This window comes from Cebus imitator, unplaced genomic scaffold, assembly GCF_001604975.1.
Source record: "Cebus imitator isolate Cc_AM_T3 unplaced genomic scaffold, Cebus_imitator-1.0 Scaffold222, whole genome shotgun sequence".
Taxonomy (NCBI): domain Eukaryota; kingdom Metazoa; phylum Chordata; class Mammalia; order Primates; family Cebidae; genus Cebus; species Cebus imitator.
In genome coordinates, this window is record NW_016107537.1 from 320,213 (window position 1) to 338,361 (window position 18,149).

The following is an 18,149-nucleotide window of genomic DNA, read 5'->3' on the forward strand; positions in this document are numbered from 1 at the left end:
AAAAAAAAAAAAAAAAAAGAAAAGAAATTCTACACTCAGGCTGAAACAACAGCCTTTTCTGACCTGACCACCCAGGTAAAAGGTGACCAACATGATATTTACACATCCACTCATATAGATAGATGAATTTTACCAAATGTGATGGTATATGTTTAATAAACCATTTAGAAAGATATTTAGAAGAAATTAAACTAAAAAATATTTGAATTACAAAAGTAAAATTTGCTTATTTGTTCAAAAAAAATGTGCATTTGTATATATTACTCAAAACTCAGTGGCTAATAACACTAAGCACTTATTTTCCTATTCATAGGTGTTCATGATAGCAATTATCTGGTTGATCGAGGAAGGGCTTAGCAGGGTGTTTCTGCTGCAGGGCGCTGAGCTTGTCTCCAGCCTTTGGATTGTATTTGATCTGGGGACAAAGTAGAGCCTATCCAAGGTACATTTATATGGCAGGCAGCAGAAGTCAACAAAATTTTCAAGCAAAGCTGAACAGGCAATTGTACATCTAATGATCAGCAACACAGGTGCACACAATTCTAATTTATTTTTTCACTTTGTTAATTCCTAAAGTTTCTAAAAATGTTTACTGTATTTAACTATAAAGTTATTTGCATCAATGATGGAGAAACAATTATGTTTTCCAAGTTTTACAATATTAAAAATGTTTTCAAATGTTTGCATTGGTTAGAGATAATGCTGGATATTTGTTGTTGGTGGTGTTGTTGTCTGAGATGGAGTCTTACCCTGTCACCCAAGCTCAAGTGCACTGGTGTGATCTCAGCTAACTGCAACCTCTGCCTCCCAAGTTCAAGTGATTCTTGTGCTTCAGCCTCCTGAGTAGCTGGGATTGTGGGCATGCACCACCATGCCCAGCTAATTTTTGTATATTTAGTAGAGAAGTGGTTTCCCCATGTTGGCCAGGCTAGTATGGAACTCCTGGCCTCTAGTGTTCTGCCCGCCTCGACCTCCCAGAGTGCTAGGATTACAGACATGAGACACTATACCGGGCCTCGATGTGTTTTTAACACGTGGCTTTAATGTAAATGGTCTTATTGTGGAAAAACACATTTAAACTAAATGTCTTCTAAAACATAGCTTTTAAAAATTCCTGTAGATTACTTGTATGCTTTTTAAAACATAGACCATTATGCAATATGTCTAAGATGCATCTGCTACTTTGCATTTGTAACATGCTCACAGTGATGCTGATGATAAAGTTAGAGAAGACAGAAAATGGTGCTGTCCATGCAGGCAGGTGACATTTCCTTGAGTAATCTTCTTATGGACACACCACTTGCTTCTGTACAACACTCTCATCAACCCAAAGTCAGGCTCTCTTCTCATCAAAAGTTTTGAGAACCTTTATTCCCACTGCTGAACCTCATGTCTGGCTGGCAACTGGACACATTTTGAGTAGCAAAGTGCTTTCATGCCAAGGAAACAATATATCATACGCATGTATAGGTGTTGTTTGTTTTGCAAGAAAAGTTGTTTCATTTGTCAAATAATTTCTATGTATCTAAGCAAGTTTCTCATTTTTCTGTTTATTTTATGACTGAATGAAGTGTTCTTGTAATGATCTCAGACTTGCTAATAATATGTGAAAGCACAAACAAATGTATCCTGAAGCCAACCCATAACTGGAAAATTCAAAGACGGGAAAATATTGACCTCACTTGGCTGTCAGCTCCTAATTCTCCATATTCAACTATCATTTCTAAAAGCACACTTCCCAAAACCCTTTTGTCTCTCTATGGTTTCTTTTTTTTTTTTTTTTTTTTTTTTTTTTTTATTGCCTTTTAGTTACTCAAAGAGGAGCCTACCCATTACATTTTAAAGTAAGAAGGCAGTGATTCAACACTGACACCTGCAGGCAGGCATGCAGACTGAGGTGAAGACTGGAGAATCACCTGGAGAGGTGCCACATCAACTGACAGCAACAGCACCCTTATATCTGAACTTCCTAGATGGAGGAGAAGACCACATGGTTAGATAGCCCATGAGTTTAGGAGCAAATGAGCTCTGGCTTCTGGCAGACCAACAGAGATTTCCCTGTTTCTAGTATCAGCTTCCTGACTACCATATCTCCTGGCATGTATTAGCAAATTTAATTCCATCAAGATGGTCATTATTAAAGAGACAAAACAAAACAAAACAGATGCTAATGAGACTGCAGAGAAAAGCCAATGCTTATACATTCCCTTTTGGGTGGAGTATAAATTAGTTCAGCCACTGTGGAAAACAATTTGGCAATTTCTCAAAGAACTTAAATCAGAACTATCATTCAACTTTATATACAAAACATCCTTTTGTATATATAGCAAAAGGAATATAAATCATTAGATCATAAAGACATATGTACATGTATGCTCATTGCAGCACTATTCACAATACCAAAGACATAGAATCAGCCTAAGTGCCCATCAATGGTAGACTGTATAAAGAAAATGTGACACAGACATACCATGGAATATTATGCAGCCATTAAAAATAATGATATAATGTCTTTTACAGCAACATGGATGGAGCTGGAGACCATTATCCTAAATGAACTAATGAAGGAACAGAAAATCACATCACCTGTGTTCTCACTTATAAGTGGGAACAAAACATTGAATACATATGAACACAAAAAAGGGACAAATAAACACCAGAGCCTACTTGAGGGTGGAGGGTGAGAGGAGACGAAGGATAAAAAAAAATGACCTATTAGGTGCTATACTTATTACCTGAGTGATAGAACAATATGTACACCAAACCCCCACAATATGCAATTTATCTATAGAACCAACCCACCCATGTACCCCTGAAACTAAAATAAATTATAATTATATGAAAGTTAAAAAATAAAATAAAACAATTTCTTCTTGAAATTGGTAGTTTCTTTTGAGTAGTTTCTCTTGTGATGTATGACCTAGACAGATGCAATAACTGAAATTCCTCAGGTATCATAATTGCTGTTATTTATTAAATCACCAAGACAGTGTCATGCCTGTGCTGCTGGGGCTGAGGAAGAAAAAATAGAGTTAGAATGCAGAGGAGCCTTCCTAAACCTCCAAATCCTGGCTTAATTAAAAAAAGGACGTCAGCAGAGAAAGGCACCATAAGGAGCAGCTGGGGCAGCCGAGCATCACACTTCTGTTTCCCTTGGTGGTTTATGTTATGACTTGTAACACTGTGGGAGGGAGCTTATCATACTGTTGACAGTAATATGTTGCGATATCTTCAGGCTGCAGACTGCTGATGGTGAGAGTAAAATCTGTCCCAGAGCCACTTCCACTGAACCTTGATGGGACCCCGCTTTGCAAACTGGATGCATAATAGATCAGGAGCTTAGGGGCTTTCCCTGGTTTCTGCTGATACCAGGCTAAATAACTGCTAATACCCTGACTTGCCCGGCAAGTGATGGTGACTTTGTCTCCTACAGATGCAGACAGGGAGGATGGAGTCTGGGTCATCTGGATGTCGCATCTGGCACCTGAGAATGGAAACATAAATACAAATATTCATACTATTAACCATGTTATAGGAAGACTTCCCTGAAAAGCCAGGCTACACTGAGCACACAGGGCTGAGTAAATTCCCAGTGTTCTTCTTCCTTACATGGGAGCCAGAGCAGCAGGAGCCCCAGGAGCTGAGCGGGGACCCTCATGTCCATGCTGTGTCCTGACTGGGCCTGACTCCTGCACAGGGTGTGACCGGACTATTAAGAAGTCTTCAGGGCTGAGGGCTGTGCTCTGGGAATATGCAAATCAGCAGCGGATGGGGCGGGCTGGGCACAGCTGCAGGGCTCCTTCATCTCAGTAACTCAACTCAGGGGCAGTGTCCCCAGGGTCCCGGGTCAGACCAGGGCAGCACAGACTTGTGTGGAGGGAAACTATTTCTCTCTAGAGGCCCTATAGTTACAAAAGAGATTTTTGAGGCAATTGCCAAAATTTAAAATGAATATAAGGTCTAGATTAAATAATGTATTTTTTATTGTATTGGAAGTATGTAGGAAAGTGTCATTGTTTGTAGGGAATGCATAATAAAGTCTTAGAGGGTGGCAGTATCAGGTTTTCACATTACTCCTAACTAGATTCAGTAGATATAAAAATCCTCTGTGCTGTAGTAACATTTCTGTCCATGTGAAATTGCTTTTTTTTTCAAAATGAAAAGAAAGATTTTATCAGTAGCACTTTAGTAAATTGTACTTTTCATTATACTAAAGTGCTACTGATATAATCTTATGTGGGTACCAGCATAATGTCAAGCAATTCACTTTCAGTGCACAAAGATGATACCATGATTCCTAAATGCAAGCATCACTCACAGAGGCCAATATCCAAAGCTATAGATCTCTTTAATATTTAGGGACTAAATGCACTGTACTTTACACTTTGGGAGGCTGAGGAGGGTGAATCACCTGATGTCAGAAGTTCGAGACCAGCCTGGGCAACGTGGTGAAACCCCATCTTTACTAAAATACAAAAATTAGCTAGGTGTGGTGATGCATGCCGATAATTCCAGCTGCTTGGGAGGCTGAGGCACAAGATTTGCTTGAACCCAGGAGGCATAGGTGGCAGTGAGCCGAGATTGGGCCACTGCACTCCAGCCTGGGTGACAGATGAAGACTGCATCCCAACAACAACAATAATAATGATAATTCAAGAAAATTTTCCTAATCTTGCTAGAGAGGTAGCTATCCAGATATAAGAAATTCCAAGACCTGCCAGTTACTATACAAAATGAATATCACCAAGGCATATAGTCACGAGACTGTTCAAGGTCAATGCTAATGAAAAAAATCTTAAAGGCACCTAGAGAAAAAGGTAGGGTCACAATTGCAACTTAAAAATAAAAAATAAAAAGACAAATGGGACCTAATTAAACTAAAGAGCTGCTTCTGCACAGCAAAATAATAATAATAATAATAATAACAGAAAAAAAGAAAAAAGAAAAAAAGAACCTATCAGCAGAGTAAACAAAGTGAAAAAGAAATATTTAAAAACTACACATCCTGCAAAAATCTATTAGCTAGACTCTTTAAAAAAACTTGAACAATAACAAGCAAAAAATAAGCCCTTTAAAAAGTGGGCAAAGAAAATGAACAGATACTTTTCAAAAAACAGACAAGCAGCCAACAAACATATCAAAAAGTGCTCAGCATCACTAATCATTAGAGAAATGTCAATCAAAACCACTATGAGATACTGTCTCACATCAGTAAGAATGGCTATGACTATAAAGTCAAAAAACAAACAAACAAACAAAAAACAGATGCTGGCAAGGTTGTGGAGAAAAAGGAACACGTATAGACTGTTGGTATAAATGTAAATTAGTTCAGCCACTGTGGAAGTCAGTTTGGATACTTCTCAAATAACTTAAAACAGAATTATCATTCAATCCAGTAATCCTATTACAAGGTATATACTCCCCCACAAAAAACAAATTCTTCTATCAAAAAGACACATGCACTTGTAGGTTTATTGCAGTACTATTCATAATAGCAAAGACATGGAATGGACCTAGATGCCCATAAATTGTGGCGTGGATAAACAATACAGTATGTATATACCATGGATTACTACACAGTCATAACAATAATGAAATATATCCTTTGTAGCAACATGGATACAGTTGGAGGCCATTCTCTAAAGTGAAGTAATACAGGAAATACTGCATGTTCTCACTTACAAGTAGAGTGAAACACTGAGGACATACAGAGATGGGAGCAACAGACATTGGGGAATACTACAGGAGGAGGGAGGGAAGGATCGGGTAAGTATTACTACTTGTTGTCTACTGTGCTTACTTCCTGGGTGAAGGGATAATTTTCATCCCAAATCTTAGCATCATGCAATATACCCACATAACAAAGCTGCACAGGTACTCTCTGACACCTAAAATAAAAGTGTAATTTTTTTTTTTTAAAAAAAAGCAATTTGTTGACAGTACTGTGTATGTTTAAAATTAAAGGAAATTGTTCTCATTTTTCTAAAGAGATTTTTCATTAACTCAAAGTACAACAAAGTAATATTATTTCTTCTAGAGTCTCTTTATGTTTTGCATGTCCCCTTTCTTGCATTGCCATAGAGACCTAAATAAAATAAAATAAAATAAAAAAGTAAAAGGACCAGTTGAAGAATCTATCTCTGGCTGAAAGGAACTTCACTTCTCCATTGGAAAACAGGACTGTCTCAAACTTGCCTATTGCATCTGGAGAAAATACTACAGAGAAGCATTCACTGAAAGGCTTCCTTCTTTGGATCCTGGGAAGAATCCAGAGATCTGAGAGCTATCTGAAAGGAGAAACTGGTGATTCTGAGCTTTACATCCAAATGGTTTGATTACAAAATTGGATCACTACCTAGAATGGCTGGTGCTCTTTCGTGGTGTCAGAAATCCTCTCAGTACAGGAAAGAAGGAAATATCCCACAGGTAGTCCTGCTGGTTGGTAAGGACTGGGAAGATGCCCCTTTTCTGAGCCCCCTGGCTCTGGCCCAGGGCTGTGTTCCTGATGTGGAACACAGGGTAGTGAGGACAACCAGGTTGAGTTGGTTCAGGTGTGCATGTGTTGAAAGAGACAAGTCTTGAGCCCTCAAAAGCTCTTGAACAAGCAGTTCTTCCTCCTGGACAGTGGGACCTAATTAAACTAAAAATCCAGAGCTCAGCTTGATTCTAGTTTGGTGGCCTCACAGGCCAAAGTCATTTTGAGTGGAAAGAGGAATTCTGCCCATTTCTGGAGTGACAATGGCACCCACAAGCACTCAACATTTTCAGGCTGCATTCAAGTATCTCCAGTGTCCATTTTGAGGACAAAAAGATATCACTAACCTGGCCTGCATGACCCTCTTATGGGATGGCTCTAGCTGCTATAAAAATGTCAGAGATTAAGGGAGGGCCATGTTCAAATGTCTGGTCTCAGTGGAGCCTCTTTACTTTGGGTCTGGGAGCTATTTCCAGAACAAACAAGATATAAACACACTAAAGAATTAACAGAGCATATCATTTTACCTTTAGCCAAGTGGACTCCTTAGGGCTTCAAAATATTGCTACCTACAGGCCTCCCAAGTTTTAAAATTGATGTACCTCATCAGATATTTTTGACAAATTAATTTTAATCTAAATTAAGCAAATGCTTTTTTGTATTATAATTATTGACATTTAAAAAAATGAAACTCATGCATCAATCCTGAATATATCAAAGATTCTAAATTTTTAATATCTTGATACAGTTATTATTTATGAAAAATAAATATATGAACAAGCAAAACAAAAACACCAAGAAGGAGGGGAAACTTGCAACACCACTTTGGTATTGAGAAGTATACAAACCCCAGACACTGTGTCTTCTCCAAATGTTGTATCTGTTGTGGCTGTTTCTTAACCACGATTCTGTTTTTACTACCTTGGAGGAGGAAAGAATTAAGAAGCACAAGGGGCTGTTTTATGCTTAGGACATTAAAAGAGAAATGGAGATGGGGCAGAATTTGTCAACTCTTCCAAGTCCTTTGGGTTTCTCTAGCCATGGACACAGCAGAATCAAGATGTCAGGGAAGCCCATTGCTTATTGTGGCTCCTGCCTTTCATGCCTCAGACTCCCACAAACACACACACACATACGATAGTACGTTTCTTTTCCTAAAGATGAAGTCTACGGCCAATCCAGGCTCTTTCCCTTAAGTATCCTTTCTGGATAAATTAAAATAATTTTAGAAGAAATTCAAAGAAATTACAGCAACGGCTTAAGCAAAGATAAGATATCCAAAAGTTGGAGCTTTCAGCATTGATGTATCCAAGTTCTTTCCGCATTTCTAGTTCGTACTTTTATCACTTTAGATTTTCAGTCTTGGGCTTAATATCTCATGATCTCAAAATGGCTGCAGTGACGCTAAGACTTATGTCCATTCCTATCTGTTGCAGGGAAAAAAATGCTCTTCAACTTACTCCCTTTATGAGATGTCGTAATCTAAGAAGCCCTGCCCACTCTTTACTCTCCTTAAATCTCATTGTGGAGGTGATCCCATGTGCCCTTAATCCCTGGTCTTGTCCTATGATGGGAGAAACTCACTGTCCTTTTCTTACACAACAGAACAGAGCTGGTGTCCTACACATCAAAGGAGAAGGAAATGCTGCTATGCAAGGGCCAGTGACTTTGCCACATTTAAATTTCACTATGTGTCTAACTTAAATTATAAGGGGAGGAGAGACCACAAGGGCTTTTATACCTGGTGGGGGTTGGAACAAGCCAGGCTCTGAGGATGACAAGAAAATCAGATTTCTCATCTTCCAGATGACAATGTTATATTTCACAGTTGTGGAAATGTGTCCTGTGCATTTAGGGCCAGGGACGGCATTCAGGTACAGAAATCAGAGAAAAGAGATTTAGAATAGTGTCCTCAAGCCAGGACTAAGGTCAAGCTTGCATTGCCCAAGAGCTGCCTGGTTCTGGTCCTGGGCTATGAAAGAAGCAGCTGCTCTCCTGGACCATGGGGCTGAAGACCCAGGAAGAACCACAGGCCCTGCTCAAAGGTCTGCCTGCAGGGGCTTCATGGAAGAAAAATGCTCACACATCTACAGATACTGCACAAGGCCCAGAGCCCACAGCCACAGTAAAAGTCTCAAAGACCAGGGCCTTAAGGCTAAGCTTGGGCTCCCAGGGCCAATTATGCTCATCTCTGTCCTCATAGGTCCTGATTGGCAGAGGATCCTGCTAAAGCCAAAATGGAATGGTCAGCAAATGTCCCCAGAGCCTTTACTCAGCCAGACTCTGTCCTTCTTGGAAATAAAAGGAGTACCTGTTAAATGAGTAATACATATGTATGTATTATGTAAACTTTGTTAAATACATATATGGATATCAATTATATTGCTATATGTGTATATGCTATGTATCTGTAGTATAAATCAAAATAATATGTATATTTATATAGAAATTGATATAATTTTGCTGATATAATGTATGATTTTAAATTTGATGAATTGAGCATGAATATTTAAAAAGCACCAATATGTGCACCACCTCATGCCCCCTTTCCCCATACAGAACCCGAGGGTCAGGAAGCACAGGACTCATCTCTATGTTCATACCGGTCGGAGCAGTGACCCACCCATTGATGAGGACATTCAGCAGGGGATCTGGGGAACACACAGCAGCCAGTACAGAGGAGATGGTTAGGGAGTGTGGACCCCACTTGGAAGAATGCTTCATCCCCAGGTTGGAGAGTTACTCCCGCAATGACCTCTGTCAGACAGGGCAGCACACGTGGCTCAGTGGCTACAGGGCCACAGGACAAATCCACCCCATGGTCCATTAGCAGCCTCCCCTCTGACTGGAGTGATGTGGGATCTCTCTGCCCAGCTTTCATCGTTCAAGTGCTATTGAGACTCAGTTCACAATGGGGTGCCATGAAGGCAGCTCGGCTGCTGATGGCCAGAGTGACATCTGTCTGAACTCTCTGCCCCTGACCCAGGAATATATTCTGTCCAAGAAGCAGCATGAGCCAGCAAGAGCTCACGGCTGAGTCTCATGTCTGCTGGTGGTAGACTAGGACATAGTTAATACTATGGCTGGCCCTATAGGTGGCAGTGACTCTCTCTACTGAGAAACACTGAGGAGGCTGGAGACAAGGTACACAAATGTCCCCAGTGGCATCTAAATGGGGAACAAATGTGAATGTCTCACCATATTAATACCAAACAAGTCGTTAACTCAGTTTGATGAAATTCTTTCAGAAAACAAAAGAGGCTAACAACCTCATATTCACAGAAGCATTACTGTTCAATGCTAACAACCTGAGGGTGAAGCCTGAGTCCTCCCTCTTCAAAAAAGAGTCTGAACAGCAAGAGGAAGGCAAGCAAAGCTGGGTCCCGTGTCGGCAAGGGCCTCCTGAGGCTGATCTTGCTAAGACAAGATGGGGACAACAGACTAGTATTCTTGCACTGCCATACCAAATACTCTGGGCAGAACAGCTTAAACCACAGACATTCATGTTCACATTTCCAGTGACCCAAAACTCCAAGATCAAGGTCACTTTCTGGTAAGGACCTTCTTTCTGGTTTGCAGATGGTACCATTTCACCATGCTTTCTCACATGGCATTTCCATAGTCAGGCAAGTGGAGCAGGGTGAAGCTTAGAGAGAAAGAAAAAAAAAAAAAAANCTTGTAAACAGAGTATGTCATTATTGTTCTTTTCGTTTTCCTAGGATTTACCTGAGATATTGTTTACAGATATCAATAACCAATTTTACTATATATTTTAATTAAGTTTGTTTTATTAAATTACTTGCTTTTTTTAAAAAATTATACTTTAAATTCTGGAGTACCTGTGCAGATCTTGCAGGATTGTTACATAGGTATACACATGCCATGGTGGTTTGCTGCCTCCATCCCCCTTCACCTACATTAGGTATTTCTCCTAATGTTGTCCCTCCCCAACCTCCCCACCCCCTTCTATTGCTCCCCTAGCCCTCCAACCCCCAACAGACCCCAGTGTGTGATGTTCTCCTCCCTGTATTCATGTGTTCTCATTGTTCAACATTCATTTATGAGTAAGAACATGCAGTGCTTGGTTTTCTGTTCTTGTGTCAGTTTGCTGAGAATGATGGTTTCCAGATTCATCCATGTCCCTGCAAAGGACATGAATTCATCCTTTTTCATGGCTGCATAGTATTCTATGGTATATATGTGCCACATTTTCTTTATCCAGTCTATCCTTGATGGGCATTAGGATTGGTTCCAAGTCTTTGCTACTGTAAACAGTGCCACAATGTACATACCTGTAGATGTGTCTGTATAATAGAACAATTTATAATCCTTTGGGTATATACCTAGTAATGGGATTGCTGGATCAAATGGTATTTCTATTTATAGATCCTTGAGGAATCACCACACTGTCTGTGCCATGTCATTACACTAATTTACACTCCCACCAACAGTGTAAAAGCGTTCCTATTTTTCCACATCCTCTCCAGCATCTGTTGTCTCCAGAAATTTTTAATGATCACCATTCTAACTGGAGTGAGGTGGGTACTGTTCTTATAAGAACACTAATCCTACTGGATTAGGACCCCACCCTTATGGCCTCATTTAACTTCGATTACCTTTTTATAACCTCAGCTGCTTCCTACAGCCACACTGGGGATTAGAGCTACAATATGAACTTGGGAACACAATTCAGTTCATAGCAGATAGACACAGCCAAGGCAGGGAGGGGGCAAAGCCCTGCTTCTAGTCTCAGAGCACAGAAAACAGAGTGGGTTTCCTCACAACTCAGCATGCTGACAGCTCCCCTCAGGTGCTCCAAGTCACACACGAGACCCCATTCCAACCTTGGGGGCTCCCTGTTGACAATAGGACACTGTCACCCTTACATTCTAGTATTTCTAAAGTCATGATGCTGGCTTTTTTGTGGAACTTTTTTGCCAGCAAGTGCCATGCTTCAACACAGCAAACTATAAGATGTTTAATTTTGTGATAATGAAAATAAATAAACAAATGTATCATAAATAATAAATAAAACTTAATACATTAAATTGTATAAAAATAAGGCCAATTGAAGACCTTAAAAGATGAATGAGAGAATAAAAAGACATATTTCTTTCAAAGAAGAGTTAGAATCATAGAGCACTGATTTCTTTTTTTTTTTTTAACAAAAAACTTTTTAGCAGTAATTATCAAATGGTAAGTAGCAACTTCAACTAGGCTGTCACAAATATAATTTCATGGTCAAATAATTATTTTCAGGAATCATGTAAATACATTTTCAGATTAAAACAAACAAAGAAATATGTGTTTACCAGCAGATCCACTAAGTGGAAAATTTCTCAATTGTGTGCTTGAGGCAAAATAATATTTGTCACTGATGAAAAGCATAAGTTTTGTCTAATCTTTAAGGAGAAAACAGTTTTCACTCTTTTCCAGCTCATGCTGCTGAGGAATGAGCATGGGGGCAGTGACTGTGAGGAAGGTGGGAAGTTGTGTGCTGAGGGTGGCCGTGCCTCCTGCCCAACTGAGTGACCTCATGGAGCGGAGCTACCAACACCCACCTGCCTCTGCAATGTCATGGCACAGACGGAAAAACTTTGTCACATTTGGCCTACCATATGTTGAGGATTCTTTGTAACAGCCAATTTCATTATCCTTTGATTCCCCTTCAGTCCCCTTTCAGCTTTTGGAATCACTTATTTTTCAACATTTTGTTTTGATACCATAGCCCCTTGAAATGTCAGAAATATGTAGGTTGTGTTTGTATTTTTGTCTGTTTTTAAAACATATTATTATAATATCTCACCACCTTGAGTGGGTTTAGGCCTTATCCCTGACTCACATTAACTCAGAAACTCAAGGTCAATATCAATCACATAGATGCTGTCAATCACACGAGAGCTAAAGATGACTGCATCATTGCTTAGCTCCTGCTCTTGCTACTTACAATCTCTTTTCTCTCCCTGCATTCTGTAATAACATTTAAGTTCCATGATGCATGTATTAGTTTTTTAAATAAAACACTGAGTGTGTTATGTTTCTTAATTTCAGGGCTCTGGTCTGCTTGATTTCTATGTAAATTTTGCCACACATCTTTTAAACGTAACAGAAATGGCACATTGGAATTTAAGTTACACTAACCATGGAATCCATTATCTTGGAATATATAATCATCTAAAGTATATTTTATACCATTAGCCTGAAGCAACAACTTCTTTTTCTGTTGCTTCAATCCCTCTTTGTGTCTATCACATATTGTTATGACATGTAACAGATGTGACTCACTATTAGGTGTGATATAATTTTAAAGCACCATTTAAGTGAAATCTATGAAATGCATAAATTTTCTGTGCGTTTATAACTAAAATATAATAGGATCCATATTCATTTTGAGGAAATGATGGTTTCTGTAAAAATAATGTGTTTTTGTATTGTATGAAACCTTTTGCTATGAAAACAGAACAAAATTTGTCACCTCTAAAATTCTACTTAAATACTTTTAAAATTCTTAAAATTTGTGAGAGAAAGAAATCTTTCATATAATTCTGCATTTCTCTTTTTTTTTTTTTTTAAACTTTTCTCAACTTTTAATCTAGTTTCAGGGAGTACATGTACTGGATTGTTACATGGATAAATTGAGTGTCACTGAGGTTTGGTTTACAAATGATTTCATCACCCATATAGTAAACATAGTACCCAATAAGTAATTTTTTGACCCTCATCCACCTGCTACCGTCCCTCTTAAAGTAGACCCAAGTATTTATTGTCCCCATCTTCACATTCATGTATACTCAATGCTTAGCTCCCACTTGTAAGTGACAACATGTGGAATTTGCTTTTATGTTCCTGTGTTAATTTGCTTAGAATAATGGCCTCCCGTTTCATACATATTGATGCAAAGGATGTTATTTCATATTTTTTATGGTAGTGTACCACATTTTCTTATTCAATCCATTGTTTATGGGCATCTAGGTTTATTCCATGTCTTTGCTATAGTGAATAGCACTGCAATGAACATACAAGTGCATGTGTCTTTTTTGGTGGAGGAATTTATATATATTTTTGGCTATATTCCTAGTAATTGGATTGCTGGGTTGAATGGTGGCTGTTTTAAGAAAGTTCTTGGAGAAATCTCTGAACTCCTTTCCACAGTGGCTGAATTAATTTACATTTCCACCTGCAGTGTATAGCATTCTCTTTTTCTGCACTCTAACCAACATTGGTTATTTTTGACGTTTTAATAGCAGCCATTCTGTATAGTGTGATATGGTATCTTATTGTGGTTTTGATTTGCATTTCTGTGATGACTAATTATGCTTAACATTTTTTATATGCTTGAAATCCACATATATGTCTTCTTTGAGAAGTGTGTTTTCATGTCTTTTGAAAAATTTTTAGTAGGGTTGTTGGTTTCTGTACTTGGTGATTTTTTAAAGTTTCTTATAAATTATGGATATCAGGCCTTTGTCAGATGTATACTTAGTGAATATTTTCTCCCATTTTGTAGATTGTCTGTTTACTCTGTTGATAGCTTATTTGATTACTCAGACACTCTTTAATTAAGTTCCTTTTGTCAATTTTTGTATTGTTGCTTTTGATGTCTTTGTCATGAAATATTTGCCAGGTCCTATGTCTAGAATGGTATTTCCCAGGTTTTCTTCTAGGGTTTTCATAGTCTTAGTTTTCACATTTAAGTCTTTAACCTGTTTTGAGTTGATTTTTTTTTATATGGTGAAAGGAATGGATGCAGTTTCAGACTTCTGCATATAGCTAGCCAGCTATCCCAGCATCATTTATCAAATAGGTATTTCTTTCTCTATTGCTTGTTTTTGTCAACTTTATCAAAGATCAGATGGTTGTAGTAATGTGGCTTTATTTCTGCATTCTCTAATCTGTTCCACTGGTCTATGTGTCTGTTTTTGTACCAGTACCATGCTGTCTTGCTTATTATGGCTTTATAGTATAGTTTGAAGTCAGGTAGTGCAATGCCTCCAGCTTTGTCCATTTTATTTAGGATTTCTTTGGTTATTTGGGCTCTTTTATAGTTCCACATGAATTTTATAATACTTTTTTAGTAATTCTGTTAAAAATGTGATTGGTAGTTTGATAGGAATAGCATTGTGTCTAATTGCTCTGGGTGGTATGGCCATTTTAATAATATGGATGCTTGCTATCCTTAACCATGGAACGTTTATTTGTTTGTGGAATCTCTGATTTCTTTTAGTAGTGTATTGCAATTCTTCTTGTAGAGACCTTTCATCCCTTCCTGGTTGGCTTAATTCCTAGTTTTTTTAAAAAAATTTTCTGTGGCTATCGTATATGGAATTGATTTCTTGATTTGGCTCTTAGTTTCAATGTTATTGGTGTATAGAAATGCTACTGATTTTTATACATTTGTTCTATACCCTGAAACTTTACTTAAGTTGTAACTTTACTTAAGTTGTGTACTAGTTCCAGGAGTCTTAGTTCCAGTTTGCAGAAACTATAGGTTTTTCTAGATATAGAATCATATCATCTGCAAAGATAGTTTGACTTTTTCTCTTCCTATTTGGATGCATTTTATTTATTTCTCTTCTTGATTGTTTTGCATAAGACTTCCAGTACAATATCAAATGGAGCGGTGAAAGTGGGCATGCTTGTCTTGTTCTGATTCTCAAGGGGAATGCTTACAGCTTTTCCATATTCAGTATAATGTTGGCTGTGGGTTTGTGATAAATGGCTCTTATTATTTTGAGGTTTATTCCTTTAATGCCTAATTTATTTAGGGTTTTTAGCATGAAGTGTTGTTGAATTTTGTGGAAAGCCTTTTCTACATCTTTTGAGATGATCATGTGGTTTTTGTTTCTAGCTCTGTTTATGTAATGAATCACAGTTGTAGATTTGTGAATGTTAAACCAAACTTGTGTCCAAGGGATAAAGCCTCCTTGTTCATGATGGATTAGCTTTCTGTTATGCTGCAAAATTTGGTTTGTTACTATTTTGTTGAGGGTTTTTGCGTCTATGTTCATCAGGGATATTGGCCCAAAGTTTTATTTTCCCATTGTGTTTCTACCATGATTTTCTATCGCAATGATGCCAGCCTGATACAATGAATTAAGGAGGATTTTCTGCTTCTTGGTATTTGAAATAATTTCAGTAGGATTGGTATCAGATCTTTTTTGTATGTCTCATAAAATTTGGCCATGAATTTGTCTGTTCCAGGGCTTTTTCTGGTTGATAGTTCTTTTTTGTTTTGTTTTGTGTATTACTTATTCAGTTTCTGAACTCATTATTGGTTTTTTTAGTATTTCAGTTTCTTCCTAGTTCAATCTTGAAGGGTTGTATGTTTCCAGGAATTCATCTGTTTCTTCTAGGTTTTCTAGTTTTTGTGCATAGAGGTGTTCATGATAAGAGTCTGAGAGTTTCTTGGATTTCTGTGGGGTCAGTGGTAATGTCAACTTTGTCATTTCAGATTGTGTTTACTTGGGTCTTCTCTTTTTTTCTTAACTAATCTAGCTAACAATTCATCAATTTTGCTTATTTTTCCAAAGAGCCAATATTTGGTTTTGCTGATCTTTTATATGGATTTTTGTGTCTCAATTTCATTCAGTTTAGATCTGACTTTTTTTTTTTTTTCTGTTAGCTTTGGGTTTGGCTTGCTGTTGTTTTTCTAGTTCCTCTAGGTGTGCTGTTAGGTTCTTAAGCTGAGATTTTTCTAACTACTTGACGTAAGTGTTTAATACTATAAACTGTTCTTATTAGCCCTGCTGTAGCTGTGTCCAAGAGATTCTGATGTGTTTTGTTTTGTTTTTATTTATTTCACATTTAAAAAAATTGCCTTCATTACATTCTTTACCCAAAAGTCATTCAGAAGCATAATTTTCATGTGGTTGTTTTTTTTTGAGAGATCTTCTTTATATTGATTTATATTTTTATTGGGCTGTGGTCTGAGAGAGTAGATGGTATGACTCTGAGGTTTTCTGAATTTGTTAAGAATTGCTTTATGGTTGAGTGCGTGATTGATGTTAGAGTATGTGCTATGTGCAGCTGAAAAGAACTGTACATCCTTTGTTGTTGAGTGGAGTATTCTGTAGATGTCTGTTAGGTACATTGGGTCAAGCGTTCAGTTTATGTCCTGAATATCTTTCTTAATTTTCAGCCTTGATGGCTTAATACTGTCAGTGGCATGTTGAAGACTCCCACTTATGTTGTTATCTAAGTTTCTTCATAGGACTCTAAAAACTTGTTTTATGAATCAGGATTCTCCAATGTTGGGTGCCTATATATTTAGGATAGTTTAGTATTCTTATTGAATTAAACTCTTTATCATGATGTAATGCCCTTTTTGTTCCGTTTCATCACTGTTGGTTTAATGTCTGTTTTGTCTGAAATAAGAATTGCAACCACTGCTGTATTTCTTCCACTTGCTTGGTAAATATTTCTTCAGCCTATTACTTTGAGCATGTGAGTGTCATTGCATGTAAGATGGGTCTCTTGAAGACAGCAAACAGTCGGGTCTTGCTTCTTTATTCAATCTAGTCTTCTATTCTGTGTCTTTTAAGTGGGGCATTTAGCCCATTTCCATTAAAGGTAAATACTGATATGCGAAGGTTTCATCCTGTCATTATGTTGTTAGATGGTTGCTTTGTAGATCTGATTGTATAGTTACTTTATAGTGTCTGTGTTCTATATACTTAAGTGTGTTTTTGTGGTGGCAGGTATTGCATATTTAGCATTCCCTTAAAAGCCTCTTGTAAAGCATGCCTGGTGTTACCTAAGCATTTACTTACATAAAAAGGTTCTTTTTTCTACCTTCGTTTATAAAGTTTAGTTTGGCTGAATGTGAAATTTTTAATTTGAATTTCTTTTCTTTAAGGATGCTTTATATATGCTTCCATATCTTCTGGCTTAAGGTTTCTGCTGAAAGGTCCACTGTTAGGTTGATGAAGTTTTCTTTGTATGTTGCCTACATTTCTTCCTAGTTGCTTTTATAATTTTTTCTATTGCATTGATTTTGGAGAATCTAATGATGATCAGTCTTGCAGATAGTCATCTTTTATACTATCTCACAGGGGTTCTCTGTATTTCCTGCATTTGCATGTCAACCTCTTTGGTGAGACTGAGGAAATTTTTGTGGACAATATTGTCAAATATGTTCTCCAAATTATTTGTTCTCTCTTCATCTCTTTAAGGAATGCCAATGAGCCATAGAGTTGGTCTGTATGCATAACTCTATACTTCTCAGAGGTTTTCTTCAGTTTTTATTTTTTATTTTTCATTTTTTTGTCTCTCATTGATTCAAAGGTGAAATCTTCGAGCACAGAGATTCTTTCCTCAGTTTGGTCTATTCTATCATTAATGCTTCCAATTGCATTATAAATTTCTGTAATACATTTTTTATTTCCAGAAGTTAATTTCGGTTCTTCCTAATATGGCTATGTCATCTTTAAACTCTCACTTTATTATACTGCTTTCCTTGGATTTAACTTTAATCTTCTCTTGCATCTTATTGAGTTTCCTTACTATCAAGATTATGACTTCTATGTCTGTCATTTCAGCCATTCCAATCAGGTTAAAAACCATTGCTGGGGAGCTAGTGTAGCTGTTTGGAAATAAGAAGACATTCTGGCTTTTGGAGCTGCCAGTATTCTCACACTGTTCTTTCTCATCTGTGTGGGCTGACCTTTCTTTATTT

The 18,149-nt window shown here is 37.6% G+C and overlaps 1 gene segment (V, D, J or C); it reads right to left on the reverse strand.

Moving 5' to 3' along the window:
- Window positions 1–3,126: 3,126 nt before the first annotated feature.
- On the reverse strand, window positions 3,127–3,695 carry LOC108318617. The segment is given in 2 exon segments: window positions 3,127–3,484; window positions 3,610–3,695. Coding segments are annotated over 2 exon segments (378 nt in total).
- Between the last annotated feature and the right edge of the window lie 14,454 nt (window positions 3,696–18,149).